General features: G+C 35.6%; 1 protein-coding gene across 1 annotated transcript in view; it reads right to left on the bottom strand.

Moving 5' to 3' along the window:
- Positions 1 to 10,893: 10,893 nt before the first annotated feature.
- ETNK1 (ethanolamine kinase 1) overlaps positions 10,894 to 26,577 on the bottom strand; it is a 62,911-nt gene continuing 47,227 nt past the window's right edge. The window contains exons 7-8 of the mRNA XM_011955242.1: positions 16,990 to 17,063; positions 10,894 to 16,663 (exon numbers count right to left, since the gene is read on the bottom strand). Of these exons, the coding sequence (XP_011810632.1) occupies positions 16,591 to 16,663; positions 16,990 to 17,063 (147 nt within the window). The 3' untranslated portion in view covers positions 10,894 to 16,590. The remainder of the gene's footprint in view (positions 16,664 to 16,989; positions 17,064 to 26,577) is intronic.

The raw sequence follows: 26,577 nt of genomic DNA, 5'->3' as shown, positions 1-26,577 counted from the left end.
ACTGATGTAATGGATTGGTATGATGATTTCCGGGGTATCCAGATGGTCTAGATCTATTTGGACTATATTATGGCACATCATGATGATGCTAACAAAGCCTTGGCATACGGTTGACTCCCCATGCAGTTTAGTGGGTCAAAAGGGAGAAATGAGAACCGGAACTCACAAGAGTCTTAGTCTAGTCTCGGAGCACACCACCTGGATGGCAGCCTCAATCTCAGCTGGTCACAGTACCAAAAAGAGACTTTTAAAATTACCAAGATGGTACACCAAAGCATGGGGACCATGGCAGGGGGCTGTATTTGCCCACATCTAATGATGGTAATAGTCTCCATAATTCTTAACTGGTCAAGCTCCCTAGGCTGTTACTTCAAGCTTCTTGATTGTGTTGATAATCATGACCCCTCATTTCTGGCAGTTAAGCACAACCATCTGGCCTCTACGCTTCAGAGCACTATTATTTCCAGTACCACCAATGAGAAAAGTTCTGTGATAGCCTCTCCTATCTACAGAACTGGCTTACAGAGAACTGTCACTGAACCTCTTGACTGGTGGCTCTTTCACCAGCTTATTCCTGACGGCCTTGGTGAAACGACGTGTCCCCTGTGCCTCCCTATAAAACATAACCTTCTGATGTGTCTTCTGGCTTTATATATACAATATTATATGTCCAGTCTGTCCACTGTTCTCAACCCTTTACGGTAATATCTTTTTCTAATGTATGTCATGGCAATTCAGGCATTTCAGCCTCATTCATGTGGGCCATCATTTTTTGCCCTGGTAGCAAGTTTGCATCATCCCCCTCCCGGAGCCCTTACTAGAATGTTAAATTGTATATCCCAAGAGAGTACCATCAAGTCAATACATTCATTGTAAGTTACCAAAGAGACTAGCTCTGTTATTTAGTTTTCAATTGTTTGCTAACTGACCTCAGCTTTTCTTTATCTATCTACAGGTTATCAATGCAATTTATAACAACAATTCAATTCAATTATCTTTATATTTATCATTCCCCTTATTCATTTAAAATTCCTGAATAATCACGCTACACCAATGGATTTCAATCCACTAGCACACCATCCTAGTTCATCATTAGTGAAAGTAGGTCACGTGTTGCTTAACCATGAGGATATGTACTAAGAAATGCGTTGTCAGGCAATCTCATCATTGTGTGCACATCATGAAGTGTAACTACAGAAACCTAAATGATACAGCCTACTAAACACCTAGGCTATGTGGTACAGCCTATTGCTCCTAGATTACAAACATGTACAGCATGTTACTATACTGAATACTGTACACAATTGGAACACAGTGGTATCTGTGTATATAAATATATCTAAACATTAAAAACCTACAGTAAAAACATGGTACAAAAGATACAAAGTAATACACCTGTATAAGCTACTTTCCATGAATGGAGCTTTCGGGACTGGAAATCAAGTTCTGGGTGTCAGTGAATGACTGGTGAGTGAATAAGAAGGCCTATGACATTACTGTATACTGCTGTAGACTTTATAAACACTGAAGACTTAGGCTACACTAAATGTATTTCAAAATATTTTTCTTTATTCAATAATAAATTAACTTTAACCTAGTGTAACTTTTTTACTGAATAAACTTTTTAATTTTTTTACTTTTTGACTCTTTTATAATAATACTTAAAACACAATTATACTGTGCAACTGTACACAAATATTTTTTCTTTATATGCTTATTCTATATGCTTTTTTCTATTTAAAAATTTTTTTAAAAACTTTTTTGTTAAAAAATAAAACACAAACACACACATTAGCCTATGCCTATACAGGGTCAAGATTATCCAGACTAAGCCATAAGAATTTTTCAGCTCCCTTATCATTTTATGGGACCACCATTATATACGCTGTCCATCATTAACCAAAACATTGTTATGTGGTACATTTCTTATGAAATAATGATAACAGATATATTTAGTAACATCATACAATGATAATAAAAAATTATGTCCCAGTAAAATCATAACTTATGTCCATTAGGAGATATATGATGAGGACATACATTATTGTTTGTGGTGTCAAAAAGTTACAGGCAACCTGAGTGTCCATCACCGGGAGAAAGGATAGGTGAAATGTTTTCGATGCACACTAAATGTTTGTGCAGCTAACAGAAACAATACCTTAGAAATACATATTCACAGAGCTACAAAAATCAATCTTGAAAATACAGTGCTTGGTGAAAAAAGTGAGAATAAGAATGCAATGACTAAATTAATGTTATGTGAATTTAAATGGCCATAAAACTATACACATATTGTAAAACTACATTCAAATTTAAAAATATATACAATAAAATGGCTGCTTATTAGAAGCAGTGGAATAAGAGTGGAAGGCATGGGTAAAAGGGAAATGAATTAATAAATTAGAGTGCAAACTGACTAGAAGTGCTTTGCAAGGACAAACAATGCTAACATGGCCTTAACAGAAGAGTATGATTAACTCAGCTCTCTATTCCTGAAGTCAACTGCTCTTAAAGGTGCAGTCTACAATGGAGACTTTGGAATTGGGGAGCATCAGCTAGCAAAGTTGTCACGGGGCAGGGCCAACCCCAGGGGCAGGATATATCCAAGTCTAAGAATTGGCTGGATATTGGTGAGAGAAAGATGGTGGTGGCCAGCAGTTAAAGAGGCTGGCAGGAGGACCTGAGGTGACATGCCAGCATCTAGCCTAGATAATAATAGGCCAAAAGGGGGATATCTGGACAGAAAAGAATGCGGTCCAAAGTCTGGAAGTTTTACGAGGTAAAAGAAAAGGTGAAGTGAAAGGGAAAAAAATGAAAAAAGCTGGAGGAATAGAAAAGCATAGCCAAAGATTGATACTAGTTTTTACATTTCAGTGGTGATGCATTTTTCAGGTCAGGAGTTAGGCACAGATTATGACTATCCACATGGGAAGCTGATATAAAATGGAAATGAATAATACTAAAATTTGAAGACGCCCAGGCGCTTTCAGCCTGAGTTGCTGGAAGGGTCATTCTCAAGTAAGCTGCCTGTGGTGATAGCAGCAGTGGGAGACTGGGACTCAGAGATACTGAAGCTCTTCATGAGGAAGAAAGAGCGACCAGAATAGGAAATGACCAATAGGAAAGATAAGTCGGGTGTGACATAGGCATGTCTCACGAACTTTGTATAGTGCAAGTGTTTGTTGGCAAGAGATAGCAGTGGGAGGCTAAGAAAATATCCACAAGTCTCTGAGCCCTCCCTGTGGAATAACCATTCTTTATTCCCTTACTTTCTTAATAAACTTGCTTTCACTTTATGGACTCACCTCAAATTCTTTCTTGCATGAAGTCCAAGAACCCTCTCTTGGGCTCTGGATTGGGATCCCTTTCTGGTAACATTTTGGTTACCATATCTTAGCATTTTACAAATAGAAAAGACTCTAGAGGTAATCTTATTTAATCTGATCATTCTATAAATGAGAATATGAAGCCCAGAAAACCCATGGTCATTAATGGGACTTCTTGCCACCTGAACAGGGCCTTTCTACTATATAACACTTTACCTCTACTTTCTGTCTCCAGTGAGATACTCAGGGTTGACAAGGATAAACAAGAGAAAAATGAAACTCCATTCAACCTTTACAAAGACTCGTGAAATTAGCAACCCCCCTCTCATTCTTCATTTGTATTGCAAAAGTAAATGAGCTGATATTGTCAATACAATTACCAGGTAATTTAAGACAAAGAATTCTTCTCCTCTAGCCAAGTAAGAAAATTCACTGGCAAATGTGGTCAAATTTTCTTTCTAGTTAATGAATTTTCTGTTTTAGAATATTTCAAAGCTGTAACTCAGAAATATTTTTTAGCAAGATTGCTTTAGGTTCTTGTTAGGGATGTCACCAAGACAGACTTTTACAAGGCACCTACACAGCCTTCTGTTTCCATGTGGAAAAGAAAAAAGAAAACCTGCAAGAAGCACAATAACATTTTAAATTCTTTCCAAGTGTTACAAAACTAGAAAAAAAAGAGAACGGTTTTAGTTAGCTTCTTGAAATGTGGTGAGAAGATTAAAATGGCAATCCTTATCAACTAATTACTAAATATATATTTTTATAAGAGTCTAAATAATTTTCCAACTATTAACATTCATAATATAGTTGAGAAAACCAGCTAGAGAAATTGTAGTAGAAACCAGAATGTTTGATTCATGATGTTGTGTTGAATTAAAATAATACAGTAAAAATACCTGATATGTCAAAGAAGAGATTTAGGCTGATTCTTCTTTTGCAATAATCTCATTGAGAGAAGGGGTCAGAGGAGATAGAGCAATGCAACTGCCAAATCTTAATGACAGCCATTTTTAAAAATAAAGTTTTGGTATCAAAAGTCAGTAATGCTTGGCTTGGGTTTTATTGACTTTTATGCAATAGTCTGAGAAAAACAATTATAGGTTTTTACTGAAACTCATCTAGAGAGATAAAATCGTTTAATGCTTGTTTCAATGTTATGGACACACATTTTTAAGACCATACACTGGTGGGACTTTAAAAGCTGCAGGGATGCTAGATTCTAAGAAGACTGAATTCTAGTCGCCTATAGGAAATCACTGGCAGTTTACAAAGCATTTAAATACTTCCCTCAATTCAGGCTCAACTAAATAAATTAAAACCAAACCATACAGAAATATGTGATTAAAAAAATGAATTCACAACTTCCAAAGTAATGAAGTACAGGTTCTTCAATGCAGCAGATTTGAGAGCATCGTATCAACTCAGAAAAAAAATTATTCTGGACAATTATTTCCAGAGTTTTTAATCTCTTTCTAAAATCAAATCCTGTATTTGTGTCTTTGTGGAATGTGTTCCTAGAGCACTGCACTGAGACAGGAGATGGAGGCAAAAAAGACAGCTGATGAAGCAGAAAGATGGCTCTCCGAAAGTCTTACCTCCAAAGCAGTTTTTAAAAGTTTTAACAGAGTAGGAGTTAACCTGGTCAAGAGGATTAGAAGAAAAGTATGAACAATAACAAAAAAATGAATTTAATATATATCATTGTGGAGGTAAGAATCAAACAAGGATAGGGACACTGTTTGACTATATGGAAATGTTATATGTTCTAATATGCAAAGAATGTTAACTAAATAAAATGGGAGAAAAAAGACAGAGCGAGAAGCAGAGTAACATCACCGACTGTTCAATAAATAAGATGGAGTCAGAGGATAGAATTTAAAACTGACAGGCAAGACAGGAAAAGCTAAATAAGAGAAAAAGCTCCTATAAAAATTATATAAAGAAAATCACTAGAACAAAAATACAAACCCTCCTGAATACAGATAGCAAAATAACAAAAAAGACAAACTAGATACAGAAAAAATAACAAATATTAACAATACATAGTAATTTTAACACAGACTAATATGGCCAGAGTTGAGTCCAAACATATCGGTCATACAGAAAATATGAATGGGTAAATTAACATGATAAGATTTTCAAATTGACTCATAGGGTAAAATCCAATTATACGTTGTACATAAGAGACATATCTAAACCAGTAACTCAAAAAAGTTAAAGGGATGAACAAACATAAACCAGGCAATTAGAAATAAGAAAAGAGGGTTATGATCCTAATGTCAAAGTAGAATTCAGACCAAAAAGTATTAAAGGGGATGAAGAGTGAAACCTTACAATGGTAAAAGCCACAATTTACAATGAACATCTAACAATATATATATTTATGCACCGAATAACACAGCAACAACCTATATGAAGCAGAAACTACAAGAGATACAAGGTGAAATTGACAGAATCACATAACGATCAGGAACTTCAACATATCAAACTTTAACATATCGTAGGGACAAAAAAATGAGAATGACATTTCCCAAATTTCATAAAAGACATAAATTTATAGATTCAAGTGGTTCAAAACCCAAGCAAGATAATAAATACAAAGTAAATTGCACCAAAGCATACCATAATCAAATTACTGAAAACCAAATGAAAAAAGAAAATCTTGAAAGTAGTCACTAAAAAATAACACACTATATACAAAGTGACATTCATTTGAATGATCAACTGCTCATCAGAAACAGTGGGGGTCAGAATAGTGTTTTTAGAAAATACAAGAATTGAGGAATAAAAGAGATTTATGTGTGCAATTTGCTCTCAAATAATTCACAAAAAGAAATATAGATGTAGAGAGAAAATGATAAAACAGAGCAAATATTTATTGGAGGGCATGGGAAAAAATAGGAGTTCATTAAATGATTCTTGTGACGTTTCTGTATATTTGAAATGAGTTCAAAATAAAACGTTACAAACACAGATGAAAAAGTATAGAGGCATGTGTGTGTATAGTAGTCTACATATATTTATTTTCTAAAATGTCCACTGATGGAATGTAGAAGTAGCAAGAACTCAGGCTGGGCACGGTGGCTCACGCCTGCAATCCCAGCACTTTGGGAGGCTGAGGCGGGTGGATCACCAAGTCAAGAGATAGAGACCATCCTGGTCAACAGGGTGAAACCCCATCTCTAATAAAATTACAAAAATTAGCTGGGTGTAGTGGCGTGCGCCTGTACTCGCAGCTACTCAGGAGGTTGAAGCAGGAGAATCGCTTGAACCCGGGAGGCAGAGCTTGCAGTGAGCTGAGATCGCACCACTTGCACTCCAGCCTGGGCGACAGAGCGAGATTCCATCTCAAAAAAAAAAAAAGTAGCAGCAAGAACTCAGTAGTAATAAGCACCTGGCACCCGGTCTTGATTTCTAAATACCATTCTCTAATAAATAGAAAAAAAAAAAAAAAAGAAATAAGAACTCCTTGAAGAAATAGTTGAATTGAGGGTTGAGGCAGGGAAAAGGCACAAGATGAGCCTGAAACAACTCATGTTGTTAGAAAAAGAAGTGCTCAAAAAATTACGTAGCTTTACACTGCAAATGCTAGAGGTTAAGAAATAACAATAAATACATACAAATAATTATTGTAGCCACTTGTCTGGGGTAAATACCTGGGGTAGTGTCGTCTCCTGCCATAAAAATTTAGGACCCAGACACACACAGGGAGTTTAGGAGCAGAGGTTTAAGAAAGGCGAAAAGAAAGAGAAAGGAAAACAGCTCTCTGTCTAGTGAGAGAGAAGAGACTTTGGAGAGGGAAAGGCCATTCAGTCACCTATGTCCGGATTTTATAGACTGCCTTGAGGAGGCAGTGTCTGATTTACGTAGGGCTCACAGATTGGGCTCACAGATTGGTTCCATCATATTGCCCGGGAATGCTGGATGCCCCACCCTCATCTTACTATGCAAATGAACTTTCCCCTTGGCCAGCACCGTCTTATCTGCTCCTTACTGTACATGTGGCTGGCAGAGAAGGGAAGACCAGCTGCCATTCTGAACATGATTGGCACAACTGCTGGCATCTATGTCTGCAGCTCAATTTTACAGGCTGCTCTTTGTTAGAAGGGAAAATGATTTGGGGCTGCTTTCCTTTTCTTTTCCTTTTTTTTTTTTTGAGACAGAGTCTTGCTCGGTTGCCCAGGCTGGAGAGCAGTGGCCCAATCTCAGCTCACTGCAACTTCCGCCTCTGGGATTCAAACAATTCTCCCACCTCAGCCTCCCGAGTAGCTGGAACTACAGACACACACTGCCACGCCTGGCTAATTTTTTTGTATTTTAGTAGACACAGGGTTTCACCGTGTTGCCCAGGCTGGTGTCAAACTCCTGAGCTCAGGCAATCCGCCCGCCTTGGCCTCCCAAAGTATTAGGATTACAGGTGTGAGCCACCAAGTTAAAAAGAAAACCTTACTGAGGACTTCAGTACCCTCAATATCTGCATCAGTAATTTCTTCTTAATTCCTGTATCGTAGGCATGTTGAAAGGATACAGAAGCCAAGCTGAAAAAGTTCCCAATTGCCAAAATGAAAAACTTGAGCAACGAAATTATTTTTTGGTCAACAACTTCGCCAAAAAAATTATTGTAGTGGATTATAGGCCAGTGAATTAAGTATCTGAGTCCTTACTGATATAGTTAAATAAATAAGTGTAAAAAAGGTATCCCTCCTTATTTCAGCAAAATTCCAATTTTCAAATGTAGAAGAGGGAAATGGAAAAATCAGTGTTAGACAAACACAGTAATTGTTGCAAACAAAACCCACCAATGGATGCTAAAATTAATGGCAAAAGATTTGCATAGTTTCAAAGTATTCCTTCCCCACCCCCACACAGGATATTAATTAAAAGAGGAAAACAGGGGGAAAAAAGGAGGGATGGAAGAGAGGGAGAATTGGGAGGAATCCAGCAGATACCACTTTAATCAAATGATCAAAGTTTACAAAAACTAGTAATTTGTATACTAACATCTTATACACTCTCATGATACATTATAAACAAGCACATCAATTCTGTGGAATTCTTAAAAACACACACAAACATAATCATAGTGGGTAAAGAGAGAAACAAATATGAATGAGAGAGGCAAGGAAAAATTCTAGTTAGAAGCTGGAGGTATAACTTGGCCTTTTGGCTAAGATCAAGTGTGGAAATTGGAGGTAACAGTATGAACTCACAATCTCTAAAAAAGAGATTTATATATAAATGTGTGTGTGTGTGCTTTCTTGCTCTGCCAGTCCAAAGAACCTAGGATGGATCGTTAATATCTCAGGAGTCAATAAGCACACCAAGTTCTCAGATCTTAGTTTCTAAACACCATTCCTCCTAAATGGAACCTCTAGATTCTTTGGATAAATGGCTGATTCCAGGGCTGAGGCACAAAAGGTACAAGATGAGTCTAGAATGTCTTCTTTTGCCAGAAAGTAAGCGCTCAAAACATGTTGGGAGCATAGCAAAAGGAACCAAATTTAAGGGGCTCCCTCAAGACCAATCTCAGACAATTTTAACAATGACATGAATAAATACAGTATTAATAGCAGATTATAATCCACTGAATAAGACAGAAATCTATGAGTCTATACTTAAAATACAAATAGATGATAGATGATTGATAGGTAGGTAGGTAGGTAGGTAGGTGCAAATAAGAGGACAATTCCTTTCAGTAAAATGCTGAGAAAAGGAGAACATAGCAATATTTTTAAAACACCATTTTACAATCATCATAATAAAGACTGGATTGGGTGAGAATTATCAAGTATTGCTAAATCAGGGAAGGAAAAAGGGGGTGTTTGTAGGGGAGCAAAATACTCAATCTAAAGCACTTTCCCACAGATTGCCTATTTGTTGCAAGGGGGAAATATACAGTGAAGACACAGAACAACACTTTAACCAGGTGATCAAAATTAATAAGTGATGTATCCTTGTTAAGGTATCGCATGTGAGATGAGGAACTTGTTGATGTTATCCCCAGTTGGGGACACATAACTGCAAGCTAATCATCAGAAATTCTCAAACCCAAACTGGAAAACATTCTACAAAAAACCCCACACATGAACACAAATTAATGACTATTTTTGTTAATGGACAACTGACCTTCATGGCAAATAAACATCATCTGAAGGCAGAGATCATCTATCACACTATCTGATAATTTTAAGAGTTTGTTGTTTAAATGGATAATCCCTGCCTAGACCATAAGATGCTACGTCTCAGTGTCTTTATTCCTCTATGTTTCCCAACTCTGGTTCCAAAGAATAGTGAAGACACAAAGCATAATAGCTAGAAGAATAATGGATTTTTAAACTAGGTAAACAGAATGTTTATAAGTTATGTAATATTCCATAGTCTCATCTCAACCAAATTTTTCCAAAAGTAAGCATTTTTTCAAAACTTTTTTGTAGGGAGACCCCTTGAAACAACTGCTACGAAATAAAAGAAATGCTCCTGATTATCGTAAATACAAAAATTGCATGCAGGATTGTGTTAAGACAATGCCAGGTTGGACTGCCAGAATGAGCCAACAGCGCGTGATGTGCTTCCCCCTGCAGAGAGCCTGTGAACGGACGTGCAGTCACGGAGGTTTCACATCACCAAGATTCCTATCCCAGAAAAACAGATGTTCATAGCTCTGGGAATGGAATGCGACCCTAGTGGAGAGCCTACAAAAGGATGCATGAGGGGCACCTGTCCATATGGATAAGATGGGGCTATAAACGCCCTCATCTTGCCATGGCTCTTACAGGCCTCTTTAGGGTTAAGGCATACTCCCTTCTGAGAATTTCTGGTCCAACTGGTTGTCTAGCTTCACGCCCTGTTTCTTTTTTTTTTTTTTTTTTTCTGGGAATGAGAAAATAACTTGTGAGGAGCAGGCCAATGTCCAGCCTCAGAACTTCTGGAACTATGGATTGTTTGTAACCAGTTTTTGCTGCAACTGTTACTACTGATTAATATCTTGCTAATCGTAGCTTATGGAAAGACCGTGTTTCTGTTTAAAGGCTCTGTTAGAAATTACTGATGCACACACTATATTATAAATTCTTATCTCTGTATACTATACTTCTGCATACAGATGTTATGTTAAAGAATTACTTCATCCCCATGTGACCATCTCACCTAATAATCAAATGACCCTAAATCCCTCACTACCCTACCCCTGCTCTCACTAAACTTAATAACAAATGCTGGTATATCCAGTGCATTGTTGGCACCATGCGACCAGAAGGTGGTGACCCCCTGGACACAGCTTTCACTATGTTGTGTGGGTCTATTATTTCTACACCTGCTGATCTGCCTGGGAGCAAAGAAAGAGCCCTGTTGCATTGTGGGCTGCTGGCCAGATTCCACAATACTTTTTAATGTATATAAAACTAAAAACAAAACAAAACAAAACAAAAAACCTAGAATTTAGAATTAGAATTTAAAGAATCACTCCAGATATACACTTATATACTAACTTTGGAAAGTCTTGTTTGCAGATATTCACAAGGAAAACCTCAAAAATAAGTTGAAGTAACAAAATTTATGAATACACTGTAGTTAGAACTCAACTTTATTGTTACAACCAATTTTTATTTACAGAATATAAATCTCTTCAAAAAGATACATTCCTTCATTTAATCAATGGTAAAAAGCCTTATTAACAGAAATAAAGCCTAAACATCACTTATATTTGAACTGAAAGACAAACAGCTTCATTAAAAGTTTATGAACACATAGTGAAAATGTATTTTTACTTAACCAGTTACATGAATGAGGCTGTTTTTAATTTTCTTCACTGCCAACCTCATTTTGCCCACAGAACGAATTTTACTTAAATTAACAGTAGTAAAAATGTAAAACTTAAATTTTAAACATGAAAATATGAAACAAAACCACAGGAAGTATCTTCATTACCAAACAGATTAACAAATTCTTAGACACTCAGATATTTTCTGAGGCATATCAAAACACCTACATCAAAAGTTGCATTCATTTAAGAGGTATCAATACATTTTCAGTGCTGAGACTATTTGTAGCACTTACATTATATACAAAGCAGCATTATACTACTATGCTTCACATTTGATAAACACGAATTTAAGCTTTATGCCACAATTTCCCAATTCAACATACAGCTAACGCAATGACAGTTACTCAATTTCATTCTTTTTCTTCTGAAACTGAATAAGGAAATTATCATTTAAGCACATGGAAAAATGGCCATGTCTTTTTCCTTTTAGTAACAGTATATTTTAAAACTCAAATACTTCATATCGTGGAAATCTGACCTAGCTGTACAAAGGTTCCTAAATACAGTACAGTCAAAAAGTTTCCTCTTTGCAGACTCAATTTATAGCCAATTTAGTACAGATAAATACCGGAAACTACTTCAGAGTATTGGACAATAAGAATTTCAGTGTGTCACCACCTGTAATTAAGTAGCAGCACACCACAACCACAGCAAGTAAACACTAATCTTCTCCACTGCCTTTTTGGGGTCTTTTCCAGTCCCCAGTGGTATCCAGAGATACCACTGGGTTTCAACTTATCTCCGAAGGTTCCTTTATTACGAGTTTTGAAATGTAACTAATGCATCACCTACAATTCTGTCGGCCAGTTTTTTTCTTACCATTCACTAATTAGTTTCAAATACAATATGTAATGTTTTCAAATTTTTATAAACACAGGTGTTGTACTAAAATGATTAATGGCATTTGAAATACCACAAATTGGTAAGATGTGAACCAAAACAATGGGATTAAGAGTATTGTAGAAGGAAATTTTTTGATAACTAGAAAAGCGATAGGATTCACAATGAATACAGATACAATATTTTTAACTCTGCCCTTTTATTACATCAGTAGTATAGTAAGTGCATAAAGTATAGAAGAGAAAGAAAATTTCAGGAGAGAAACCTACAAAAACCTTGAAGTTTGATGCGTGAAACACAGAAGAGTTTACAGTTCTCATAAGCACTCTCATAACTTTTTCCTATCCAAATAATTCAGGTCTTCATTCCATTTCAAATTGTAATCCAGAAATGAAGATTTTCAGTGTAAAAAACTGTTCAGAAAAATCTAATTCATTATGTAATACATCTTATTAACTTCAGTCTTCAAGTATTCAAGTAATGCATACCCAAGTATTTTCTGTGACAGCAACACATTTACAGACTAAGCCTCAAACATGGGGAAAAATTCATTTAAAATAATTGATACACTTTTCTGTCCAACGACATCAAACCCAAGACATGACACTGGAATCACACAAGTGGTATATAAAAGTTAAAAAATTTAAAATAAGGTGGTTCAATATAACTAACAATGTCTTCTTTTCAAAACAAACTGATAACAGGTTATCTTAATATGTAACTAAATTCCCAGTGAAAGGACATACTGGAATCTAATGGACTAAAGAAAAAGCAGAGCAAATCAATTTTGAAAAATGAAGCTGCTTTACCACATGCTTAAAATTATTTTTCCTCTGTGCATAATAATTACTAGCATTTGTTTTCTGCATAAAGTAGCACAAGTTGCTGTCAACAAGTTTCCTAGCATAAAGCATCGTAACTTTGTCTATCAACCGAATGACTGATTGATTAAAAGCTTAAGTCTGTATCACTTTGGAATGTTTATTAAAAGCAATTTAAAGCAGAAAATCGAAATGACAGTATTTTCACTTATATTATGAAGACAGGAATTCATAAAATGGTACAGAAGGCTTCTGTGTAATGTAAAAAAGAAATAACTATATAATTTTAAAAGTGGAGGGTTCTAACTTTTAATTGAGAGTGTTTGGGGGAAACTTTTTTCTTTAAATCTGGAAGCTGTAGTAACATATATTTATGAAGTTAAATATTTTTAGTTCAGCAAAAATGGAAACAGTTGTCATTACAAGATTACTTATGTCTTTTCTGTCTTTTATGATCCTATCAGGATCAACTTTAAATTTAAAGAAGTCATTTGAGATATGCTTAAGTCGAAGTAAAGACTTATTATGTGTCTTGTTTCTGTATACATGGAACTTAGATTCACATTGGGATATATAAAATGTCAAGGTTATTTTGCAGAAAAAAAATTAACCCTAAAAATAGGAAATTATTAAATTACATTTTTAATTTCCTTTAGCTTGGAATCATGAGTCAAAGAATGGAGCTCTATTCATATAACAGTGTACAAATTCACTGCTTCCAGGAATCTAACCTCACAAAACCTAACGGCTAACTAAAAAATAAAGAAAAGTCTTATTAAGCACTGAGAGGCTAAATAAATAAGTACTGACATTAACCAAAGCCGACAAACCCTATTTCCAGTTCCTGTGATCTCACTGTGCAGCCACAACTGTTGGCTATTTTTAGTCTAAAACCAACAAGCTGAATGATTTCCTTACAGAAAAATTTCTACAAAAGGGAAGAGAATGCAAAACAATACACAATGCAAGATACAATTCACACTAATTTACAAATTTTTATTTACATTATTTTATATACATTCCAGGCAGACCTACTTGATGAGTTTTGTGCTCATATTGATCTCAGATGATCATGTGTACTGTATGATTTACCACCACATCTCTTTTGATTTCCAGAATATGGTGGTAGCATGGGGTTAGGAGGAAAAAAAATCACTGGTCAGGTGAGATCATACAAGTATGAAGGGGAAAAACTGAAAAAAATTGAGGAATTTTGCTTGTTAAAGCATCCAGGCCACTATGGTCTATTGACTAACATTGAATATACATGAATGCCACTTCTTACAGCCATTTTCATATTTACAAAATGAGCTTACTACTAGTTGAGTTATTAGGTAAGGCATTCAAGTTCCTCAGCTTAACATTAAAAGGCAACAGACATCTCAGCACACCACAGGACAAATTTTAGAGGGAGGATTTTAGAGCACTTTGAGATTTACCCTTCTTTAGAATCCCTTAAGTGGCTGATATAAAAGGGAAGCAATTCTGAACCCTATTACTAGCCTGCACCACGATCCCAAAAACCTATACAGGAAGTAGGAGCATCACAACACCCAAAATCTAGACAGAGTAGGGAAAATAGATTAAGTATCTTATTTTGTTCCCAAGATCCACTGCATATTCCCAGGGCTAAAGTGAGAGCCTTTATTCCTGGTTACATTCACTTCCCTATGAAACTCTCCAAAAAACTTACAATAGTGTGACAGCTAGTAGCTACGCACAGTCTATCAGCAATGGCTCAGTGAATCTCTATTCAAAATAGTTTGAAGTAAGAATATGGAGTAAGGTAGAAAAATTATCTTCTCTCCTCCCACAGTTCTACAAGATATATACTGTTGCACTTTAGAAGGCAGAAAGAAAAAAAAAAAAATTCAAGGGTATTACACATTCTTTATCTGTTTTATGAAAATGTTCCAACCATAGACAAAAATTCCACCAAAAACAATTTTTCAAGTTCACACTAACATTATAAAAAGCTACTAGTTGTTTAATTGGTTCCATTAACTTAATCAACTAGGCAAAGTTCTATTGATCTTACAGTAATATGGTTTATAAAAACAAAAGTGAACATTTATAACATTGGGGAGGTAGAAACCAAATCTGGTCTAACACTGTTATAGATACAAACATGTTTTAAGATTCTATTTATGTAACTAGAATTTACCATTTAAAATGGCCTGTGTTTCTACTCACTTTATTAGCTTTAAAAATCTTGAGATAATCCAAGTATTTTAAAGCATTTGTCTGAGAATATTAAGTCATTTGGAATACATCAGACTCCTCAGATTTCTCAGAGGATAAATTAGTAGTTGCATATTTTGAATATGCAGATCCAGTAAGCCAACTTTGTACATGGGCACTTATGTGACCGAAGTGCAAAGCTTGTCAGACTAATTTTCTAAGTAAAGTTAACCATGACTGCCCAACTACAACAGCAGACTCCAAAACCTGAAGCCTATTTATCTATCTGAAAGATCTAACTTCTTTCCATACAATAATTACCTCCTCTTACCACCAAACTAAATTAAAAATACAGTTAAACAAAAACAAGAGAAATAAACAAAAGCCCTCCTGCCATGACTATTTCTGCTTAATTCACATTTTGTCATCTGTCAGATTTTAAGTGTACAAGATCAATGCCCTAAGTGTTCCTTATTTAATTATATAACTGCCTCAACATATAACGCTGAACTTACATGTATCAAGTAATCATTTGCTATCATTCTGAAAACATAGAACCAAACTAAAACATGAAACTAAAATGTAAGGAATGAAACATTAAACTAAAACATGAAATTGAAATGCAAGGAATGACTCTGGATAGGTAAAAAATAATTAACCTAAACAATATTTTCTTATTTCCACATATGATAAACTTTGTATATTTGTTTTAAAAATTAGCAATACTACTGACTAATAATCCAAAACATAAAGCATCTCTAAAAGTAAAAGAAAAATTTTGGTTAGAAAGAATTTGATACTGTAAAATTTTCAAAACTGAAAATAGTAACTTGATCATATTTAGCATTTGAAAACATTATTTAATACAGATTTTGGTAACATTAATTCATACTTATTCCAAGATTATATGGTAAATATTTATATTTATACTGCCAGACTACATAGAGAAATAGGGATTTAATTCTAAGTTATATTACCCCAAAAAGAAATACTTTCTAATATTGAATTCAACAAGATGTACCACCAACAGAGACAGTGAATGTATTTCACCTTCCTAAACAGATATTTTTATATGAAAATCCTAAACTATCTACATCAGTCAATGACTGGCATTTCAAGAGTAAATGATTCATTTTACTTACAATGCATCAAGATAAAAAGGTTACATTGAACAACTAGAATGTTTACTGAAATTAATATTAAAGTAAAACTGAAAACAATTTATCTGGGACATTTTCATTGCTTACACTCAACAAACATGAAACAGAGAAAAACAGTCACAGAATCCTGTTAAGTTTATAATAAATAATTCACATACAACATAGGTTAAATTATCAAAGAAATGCTTAAACTGACATCTTTATACCTTTTGCAGATTTAACACATTTCTAATCCACCACATACTGAGAGCAGTAGGTATATTTCTTGACATCATTCAGTCTATTTAAAAAATAGATTGATTGTTTAGAGGCATAATTTATAAAGCAAGATAACCAAATTAAATAACAGAATTTTAACTAATATTGGCTTTTTGGGATTTCTTAAGAAAAGATTCACAAGCATTGCTTAGCTACTGGAGAATAATTAAATCTCTTCTTTACTCAGGCACTTTTAATGCAGTAACCTCAGGCTTCATTTTAAAGTACTGGTTAAAACGAACAATTGCATACCTAGTGAGAAAAGAGAACAACAAAAACATTAGTCAAAGCTGAAAAACTTGGTCCTTCCCTTATTTCCACTCAGTCCTCTAAGCTGGTTTTTTTAAAGTTTAAGATTTTCAAAGGACATACTTTTAGTTTACTGCACCACCTACTGGACACTTTTCTAATCCTGTGAGCACTTAACAGCTTATAGCAATTTCTTCACAGACCAATTACTAAATGTATGCAACTTTTAAAATTGATTGCAAATAACTACAATATTCCTTGTGAATTCTAAATGTTAATCCAAACAAAAGCAGAGACCAATGTAATCCATATAATAAAATTTAACTCACCCAAGGAAATCAAACTCAATAGTGGAGTATTTGGCTTGAATCAAAGCCCACAATCCCCAAAAGAAATGAGAAGCCTTAAAAGAAGGAAAGAAAAATCAAAAATTACGATAATGAATTTCTCTGTAAAACACATATGAATTGCTAATTGTATCCTCTAAATCAACTCCATGCACCATACTTTCTTGCTGTTCTTTTTATATAAAGTGTCTAAAACCTAGATCATATTGAAGTCTACACCTGCTAGATGGCTACAGATCACTTTCGTCAACACCAGAGGAGGATATGGTAAATTATAATCACTTGAAAAATAGAGGCCAGTTCCTGTGACCTGCTTTTTCATAAAGCAAAGTTTACTATTAGCACTGATACATGTTAGTGTTTTTAATGGCTATAATTGTTAACAGGCTTACACATTATATCAAAAGCCTTTGTTTCTTGACATAAAAATATAAACACAAAAAGAAAACCCAAATCTCACAAGCAATAAATATATTTAAATGTAAAAATGTTCTAGGGGTGAAAAACATCTGAAAATTATCTTACTGGCTTAATTCTGCATAACAGACTACAACATAAAGTAACACAACTTACGTCAGGAAAAATATGGGCTTTGGACTTACAGGGAAATTTAGTATGTAATTAGTAACTGTAAGATAATTATGTGTGCTTTACAATCTATTTTCAGTTGAACATGGAAATATTTTAAAATTTGAACAAGATTTCACTTCCCAAGAAACACTATATTCTAACTAGAAATATTCTAAGTACAAAAAGTATTAAAGACAAGGTTTTTGTTTCAGCTAAATTCATTATAGCAACAGTAACAAACGGGCTCTAACAAAAAAGTACTCAACAGCCATGACCTTAATATTTTTAAATACCAAGGTCAAGCAGCACAGTATACCAAAAAGAATTCTTAATTTGAATTACAAGATGTAGAGGTTCCAATCCAGGCTCTGAGTACCTCTGCAACCTTTAATAAGTCACAAACTTTAGTGTCAGATCTATCATTTACAAGATGGGAATACTAGCCATTCTGTATTGATTGTTTTAAAGACTCAAGGAAATAATATATGTCAAAACAAATTTTCAACCTAAAGATCTCTATTTAAAAAGCACACTGCACTTTGGTTTTGGCTTCCCCAAAAAATATCACTAACTATTCAGCTCTTCAGGAGGCTGGTAATCACCAGAGCCCAGGAGTTCAAGGCTGCAGTGAGGAGCATGCCACTGCACTCCAGCCTGGGCAACAGAGTGAGACCCTGTCTCTTAAAAAAAAAAAAAAAGAGCAAGAATATAATTTCTTATCTGATACAGGGATAGAAAAGAATAAACAATGTAGCAAAGACTAAACAAGTAAAGTCACTTGCACATGAAGCATAATAGTTAAAAAAAAAAAAAAAAAGCTGGGCTCTGGTGTGTGGCTTTAAGCAGCAAACACGGTGCCTTTATTTCCTCATCTGTAAAATGTAGGTCATAATAGTGCCTATACCTGGCATATAACAAATATTCAATAGGATGCTAGCTATTCTTACTATATGAAACCAGAATGATTAAAAATGATAACGATTTTCAAAAATGGTCTTCTATCTAAAAAAGTATATCAGGTATTGAGAAATGAAGTTACGAAATTAGAGGACTTTCTTCTTTTCAAAATCTACATCAGAGGTTCTTAAAGTGGTCGATGAACCCATGGGAGGTTTCAGAGGCCCAAAATTACTTTCATAATTACACTGATATGTTACTTGCCTTTTTGACTGTGTTAACATTTGCACCAATGGTTCAAAAGCAGTGGAGGGTGAAGCTATTGTTGCCTTAAGTCAAGGCAGTCGTAGCAAATCACACTAGTGTAACAGTTTTATTCTTCACCATCACACAATAACAGTAAAAAGCCACTAAAGAATGTCCTTTGTGAAACCATTAAAACTATTAATTTTATTAAATCTCTACCCTGAAATACATGTTCTAGTGTTCTGTGGGAGGAAATAGGCAGTACATATAAAGCATGCCTACTGCATATCCAAAGTACAATGGTTGTCTCAGGAAAAATACTTAGGTAACTGACTTTTGAGTTGAATTTGTACATTTTTAATGCAACACCATTTTTACTTGAAAAAAATGACTAATATACAAACTAGAGTTATCAGACTTGGGTATTTGGCAGACATTTTCCCAACTATAAAAAAGATAACTTGTCATTTCAGTGAAAATAACTGACAGTATTTGTTGCCAATGATAAAATTCAAGTTTTCACCCTAAAATTAGAACATGAGAAAAGTTGTATGCGATTCTGTGAGCTTAACAGCTTCTCAATATAGTACTGTAAGTTTTTCTGATGACACTGGTGGTGATATCAACACATGTGATCTTTAGCTATAATGAGATGTGTCAACATTTGGAAGATCTACACAACTCAATGAATCAATTATTTTCCAAATAACTAATAAGCTAAAATTACCAAATCACATACAGGTAAAAGAATCATTCAATTTGCAAGATAAACCAGTAGATCTTAATGTAATAGAGTAAAAAGTTAATTGATATGTTCAGATTATTCACAGCAACTAACCTTTAAGAAACTATCACTTGTTGAGTTTTGGTCTAGTATCAAAAAAGAATATCCACAATTATCTGAAAAGGCAAAATACTCCTCTTTTCCAGCATGCATGTGTGAAACTTTTTCTCATATACTTGAAATGAAACAATCCATCACAAAAGATGTAATGCAGAAGCAGATATGGGAATCCCGCTGTATTCTATTAAACCATACATTAAAGAAATTTGCAGAAGTGTAAAATAATGCCATTCTTCTCACTAAATTGTTTTTTGTTTTGAAAAATAGTTATTCTATTTACGGTATTTACGTTAATGTAATGAGTTTATTTTAAATATATATATATATATATATATATATACACACCTAAATGTTTGAATTTTGACTTCTAATATGGTAAATACTGCTAATTAATTCACAAAGACAAAAGCTTGTAGAGGTCTTCAAAAAAATTTTAAGTGTGTAGAGGTCCTAAGATTGAAAACTTTGAGAACCACTAGTCTAAATCGTCTTGCATATTTTACGTTGATATAAAATCACCTATAGATGGTATCCTAATCTCTTCTTCGTACTAAATTTATTCTGTAGTGGAAAAGACTGAGAAATCAAGAATCATTCTGCATTTTAAAAACATACCAAGTTAGCTCATCTCACCATTGTCAAGCAGAGACGGTAACTATATTTCTCAATTAGTTTTTATTCATATACTTAAATAAATTAAATGATTCTACACTAGAGAAGCATTATCCATAAAACCTCACTGAAATCTCATTTGTGTAGGCAACCATTTTCATAGGGGGAAAAGTGATAAATTAACATATAACAGTGGATTCTAAATGGATGAGAAGCAAACGCAGAAAACAGCCCATTCGTCATTTGCATCCCCCCAAAATATAAGTACACCCAAAAAAATAATAAATTCTTTTACATTTGGAGGTTATGGATATGTAAGTCTCTCTGTTAAAAGGTATTTTAATTTCTAGACTACTCACCCTTGTTGCAAAGAAATATTCAAAGCTTTATATGGTAAATAAATAACTAAAAGAAATCCCAAGTGTGCATATAATGGGGAAAAAAAAAAAAGAAAAACTCCTCAAAGTCATTATGTATACTCTGTTGGGTTTTATAATGCATATACCTACTTTTGTTTGCCACCATCTCGACATCAAACAATCAATGACAAGTGAAGTCTTATAATCTTTAGAAGTCTGTATCATGGCCTGAGCACTAAACATTTACTAACCATTTGTAATATTTCAAAACACGTATACCCTGATCTTATTATTCAGACCTGCTTTTCTTTTTATCAAGGCAGCTTCATAAACTATCTGAGGAGGAAACAGCACTTAAGACACATCCGTAAGGAATAAGAGAAATCTGTAAAGGGATGCAGGGAAAAGGGCATTCCAGGTAGAAGGAATAAGCTTCTAAGTGCACAGACATGAAACATCATGGAGTATGCCAGCAAAAAATGACTCTGCTAGGGCTGAAGTGGGAGGTGTGAAGTAGTGGGAAATAAGAGTTTGCAGATGCTGTCATCTGGATTTTATTCTGTAGGTCACAGGGAGCCATAAAATAGAAAAGTGATACAATCTAATTGACAAATTAAATTCTAATTACTAGAAAATCACTTTCTTAATAAATAGGATAAATTAAAGACAGGAAAAACAACAACAAAAAACTGAAGGCAAAGAGACCAGCAAAGGTTAATGTTAGTAAGAGATTAAGTTCTCAATCAAAAGTCAAAAATAAAGGGAGAAGGGGATGAAATCAAGAACATTTTAGGAACCAAGGACAGAACTTGGAAGGGGTAGACCCAAATCAGAACACTAGGGAATACTACTAACATTTAAGAGGGCTGGGAGAAGAGGAGGAAAGAGGAGCCAGATTAAGAGATTGAGCAAGACAGTACAAAAAGAGAATTTGTCACACGGCTTTAAAATGATGTATTCCCCCTCCCTGCAAGAATATGGCCAGGTGAGGTGGCTCACACCTGTAATCCCAACACTGAGGAAGGCCAAGGTGGGTGGATCATTTGAGGTCAGGAGTTCAAGACCAGCCTGGCTGACATGGTGAAACTCCGTCTCTACCAAAAACACAAAAATTAGCCGGGTGTGTCGGTAAACGCCTATAATCCCACCTACTGAGGCCAGAGAACTGCTGAAACCCAGGACGCAGAGGTTGCAGTGAGCCCAGATTGCGCCACTGCACTCGAGGTTGGGCGATAGAGACTCCATACCAGAGGGGGTTGAAAAAAAAAAACCCACAAATATGAGAACTACCAGATCCTGTATATAAGAAAATGCAACTACTCCCACTCCCTAGGAGAATGCGAAGTCTTATCAGGCCCTATGATGGTTAATATTAGGTGTCAACTTGATTGGATTGAGGGATGCCTAGTTGGCTGGTAAAGTATTGTTTCTGGGTGTGTCTGTGAGGGTGTTGCCAGAGGAGACTGACATTTGAGTCTGTGGACTGGGAGAGGAAGACCCACCCTCAATGTGGGCTGGCATCATCCAATCGGCTGCCAGCCTGGCAAAAACAAAGCAGCAGAAGAAAGTCGGATAGCTTTCCTTGCTGGGTTTTCTGGCTTCCTTCTTTTACCCCATGTTGGATGCTTCCTCCTGCTCCTCCTGCCCTTGGACATCAGAATCCAAGTTCTTCAGCATTTGGACACTTGGACTTAGGCCAGTGGTTTGCCAGGGGGCTCTTGGGCCTTTGGCCACAGACTGAAGGCAGCACGGTCAGTTTTTCTGGTTTTGAGGCTTTCAAACTTGTACTGAGCCACTACTGGCTTCTTTCTTCCTCAGCATGCAGACAGCCTATTGTGAGACTTCACCTTGTGATCATGTGAGCCAATTCTCCCTAATAAACTTCCTTTCACATATACATATATCCTATTAGTTCTGTCCCTCTGGAGAATGCTAATACAAATTCCATATGTGAGTGCTTGGGGTGAACTCCTTCTCCTCTTTGGAATGTTACATTACATTTTCTCAGACCCCATGTGAGTAACTGACCTCAACTAGTGGACTTCAAAATGCATATAAACATAACAATTTTACACTCTGAACACTTAAGTCTGTGACAGGCTGCACTCTGTCAGCTACTTCTCCAAAAGCAGAGTTCAGGCCTCTATAGGCCTTGGAGCTCTGAAGTCTCATCATGACAACACTAACACTACCTTCGTGAGTCCAGGAACTTCAGGTGTCTTCACGGATCTCTCCTATGTTGGTCAAGCCCAAGAAACTAATCGTAAAAAGGTACAGCTCAATCCTCTCCTGCTTTCATCCTAATTGGACTAGACTTTTAATAATTTGGAACTCACTCGTTATATAGTTAATGTACCTCATCTATTGAGTATATTCCCTGTGAGATTTGTTCAGGTTGTTCTTCCTCTCTTTAAGCATTGTGAACCTAAGGGGAAAAAATTATCTTTGTATGGCAATAAAGTGTGTAATTCATGAAACCAGATTTTGATAATTTCCTTATTTTCACCATACATAAAAGTATTACAAAGTCAACGAGAGAACATTTTTTAAATCAATGGTAAATACTGCCAAATGTTACTGACAGATCAAGGAAGATAAGGACTGAAAAATTTACATTGGACTTAGCGATTATGTCATGATTGGTAAGCCTTACCTGATCTTCTTTTTATAGCAGCGAGAGAAAAGGCAGATTGCAGTGTCTGAGAAATGCATGAAGGACAAGGGAGTAAGATTGAGGGTTTCCTTTTATTTCACACTGCAATCACAATTATTGATTCCTTCAAATGCTTGAGATGTGACAGGCACATACTTAATAGACAGTGGGAGGAAATTAAGAGTTGGTAAGAGAGGAAGGTAAACGGCTAGCTAAGAAGAAGCTACAGAAAGTCTTGAAAAAGAAAAGAAGATATGTCAAAAGAAGGTAGCAACAGAGGCCCTGATACAAGAAAGTTGTGACATCCCAGAAGGGCAGGAAAATCACACAACAGACGATCAGCAGAATTCTGATAAAATAAGAACAGGAATCGAAACAAAAACTGTCTTGATGAATAAAGGGCTTTTCAAAATCTCCTTAAGCTGAGAAGCAACTTCAGCAAAGTCTCAGGAGAAAAAAAATCAATTTACAAAAATCACAAGCATTCCTATACACCAATAATAGACAAACAGAGAGCCAAATCCTAAGTGAACTCCCATTCACAATTGCTGCAAAGAGAATTAAATACCCAGGAATATAACATACAAGGGATGTGAAGGACCTCTTCAAGGAGAACTACAAATCACTGCTCAAGGAAATAAAAGAGGACACAAACAAATGGAAAACCATTCCATGCTCATGGACAGGAAGAATCAATATTGTGAAAATGGCAATATTGCCCAAAGTAATTTATAGATTCAATGCTATCTCCATCAAGCTTTCATTGCCTTTCTTCACAGAATTAGAGAAAACTACTTTAAATTTCATATGAAGTCAAAAAAGACCCTGAATAGCCAAGACAATCCTAAGCAAAAAGAACAAAGCCAGAGGCATCATGCTACCTGACTTCAAACTATACTACAAGGCTACAGTAACCAAAACAGCATGGTACTGCTACCAAAACAGATAAATAGATCAATGGAATGGAACAGAACCGAGGCCTCAGAAATAACACCACACATCTACAACCATCTTTGACAAACCTGAGAAAAACAAGCAATGGGGGAAAAATTCCCTATTTAATAAATGGTGTTGGGAAAACTGGCTAGCCTTATGCAGAAAACTGAAACTGGACCCCTTCCTTACACCTTACACAAAAATTAACTCAAGATGGATTAAAGACTTAAATGTAAGACCTAAAACCATAAAAACTCTAGAAGAAAACCTAGACAATACCATTCAGGACACAGGCATGGGCAAAGACTTCATGATGACAAACACCAAAAGCAATGGCAACAAAAGCCAAAATAGACAAATGGGATCTAATTAAACTAAAGAGCTTCTGCACAGCAAAAGAAACTATCATCAGAGTGAATAGGCAACCTACAGAACGGGAGAAAATTTCTTGCAATCTACCCATCTGACAAAGGGCTAATATCCAGAATTTACGGAAAAAAACCCAAATTTACAAGCAAAAAACCAAACAACCCCATTAAAAAGTGGGCAAAGCATATGAACAGACACTTCTCAAAAGAAGATATTTATGCAGTCAACAAACATGAAAAAAAAGCTCGTCATCACTAGTCATTAGAGAAATGCAAATCAAAACCACAATGAGACAGATACTATCTCACCCCAGTTAGAATGGTAATCATTAAAAAGTCAGGAAACAACAGATGCTGGAGAGGATGTGGAGAAACAGAAATGCTTTTACACTCTTGGTGGGAGTGTAAATTACTTCAATCATTGTGGAACACAGTGTGGCGATTCCTCAAGGATCCAGAACCAGAAATACCAATTGACCTAGCAATCCCATTACTGAGTATATACCCAAAGGATTATAAATCATACTACTATAAAGACATATGCACACATGTTTACTGAGGCACTATTCACAATAGCAAAGACTTGGAACCAACCCAAATGCCCATCAATGATAGACTGGATAAAGAAAATGTGGCACACATATACCATGGAATACTATGCAGCCATCAAAAAGGATGAGTTCATGTCCTTTGCAGGGACATGGATGAAGCTGGAAACCATCATTCTCAGCAAACTAACACAGGAACAGAAAACCAAACACCACATGTTCTCACTCATAAGTGGGAGTTGAATAATGAGAACACATGGACACAGGGAGGGGAATATCACACACCAGAGCCTGCTGGGGGTAGGGGGCTGGGAGAGGAATAGCATTAGGAGAAATACCTAATGCAGATGACGAGTTGATGGGTGCAGTAAACCACCATGGCACATGTACACCTATGTAACAAACCTGCACATTCTGCACATGTACCCCAGAACTTGAAGTATAATAATAAAAAAAATTGAAAAAAAAAAGAAATAAATAAAGGGCCTTTAATGTTTCTTAATGAGGAAGAACTGGGAATTGGTATCAGAATCTCAGAATATAATACCTACTATACGCTCTTATGGAAAAACTAAGTATATGCAAATTCAAAGGATATGTTCAATTATTCAGAAATGTTATTAAAAAGATACTGAAGTTTTATGTCTCTATCAATTGTCCTTTATCTTTTTTCAATCAGACCTTCTACTGAATGCATGACATTTATTAATATATCTGTTGTACATTTCATGAAGATATTCTTTTCATTTTAAATCAGAGTAAGTTTTCTTCTAATTCCAAATTACTAATAATTTTACACCAAAATGGGTGTTATGGCTGGGCATAGGGCTTATGCTTGTAGTCCCAATACTTTGGGAGTCTGAGGCTGGAGGACTGCTTGAGGCCAGGAGTTCAAGACCAGCCTAAGCAACAGAGCAATACCTTGTCTCTCCAAAAAGTTTAAAAAATCAGCCAGGCATGGTGGCGTGCACCTATAGTCCTAGCTACTTGGAAAGCTGAGTTGGGAGGATCCCTTGTGCTCAGGAGTTTGAGGTTGCAGTGAGCTATGACCATACCACTGCATTCCAGCCTGGGTGACAAACACCTTGTATCCAATAAAAAATAGGCCTGGCATGGTGGCTCATGCCTGTAATCCCAGCACTTTGGGAGGCTGAGCCGGGGAAAATCACTTAGGCCCAGGAGTTCAAGACCAGCCTGCGCAATATAGAGAGACCTCATCTCCACAAAAAAACTAAAAAATTAGCCAGGTATGGTGGCGCTTGCTACTCAGAAGGCTCAAGTGGGAGGTTGAGGCTGCACTTGAGTGGGAGGTTAAGCCCGGGAGGTTGAGGCTGCAATGACCTGTGATCACATCACTATACTCCAGGCCTGGATGATAGAGCAAAGACTGCCTCAAAATAAAAATAAAAGTAAGTAAATATTAAAATAAAATCAATTTTAAAAGAAATGACTGTCAAATTTTACCAGTAAAAGAGTTATTCTGTACATCTTATTTGGCCTTCTAAATTATAAGCATTTTGAAAGAATGCATTTTTTT

This window comes from Colobus angolensis, unplaced genomic scaffold, assembly GCF_000951035.1.
Source record: "Colobus angolensis palliatus isolate OR3802 unplaced genomic scaffold, Cang.pa_1.0 Scaffold11, whole genome shotgun sequence".
Taxonomy (NCBI): domain Eukaryota; kingdom Metazoa; phylum Chordata; class Mammalia; order Primates; family Cercopithecidae; genus Colobus; species Colobus angolensis.
This window is presented reverse-complemented; position numbering and strand designations above follow the sequence as displayed.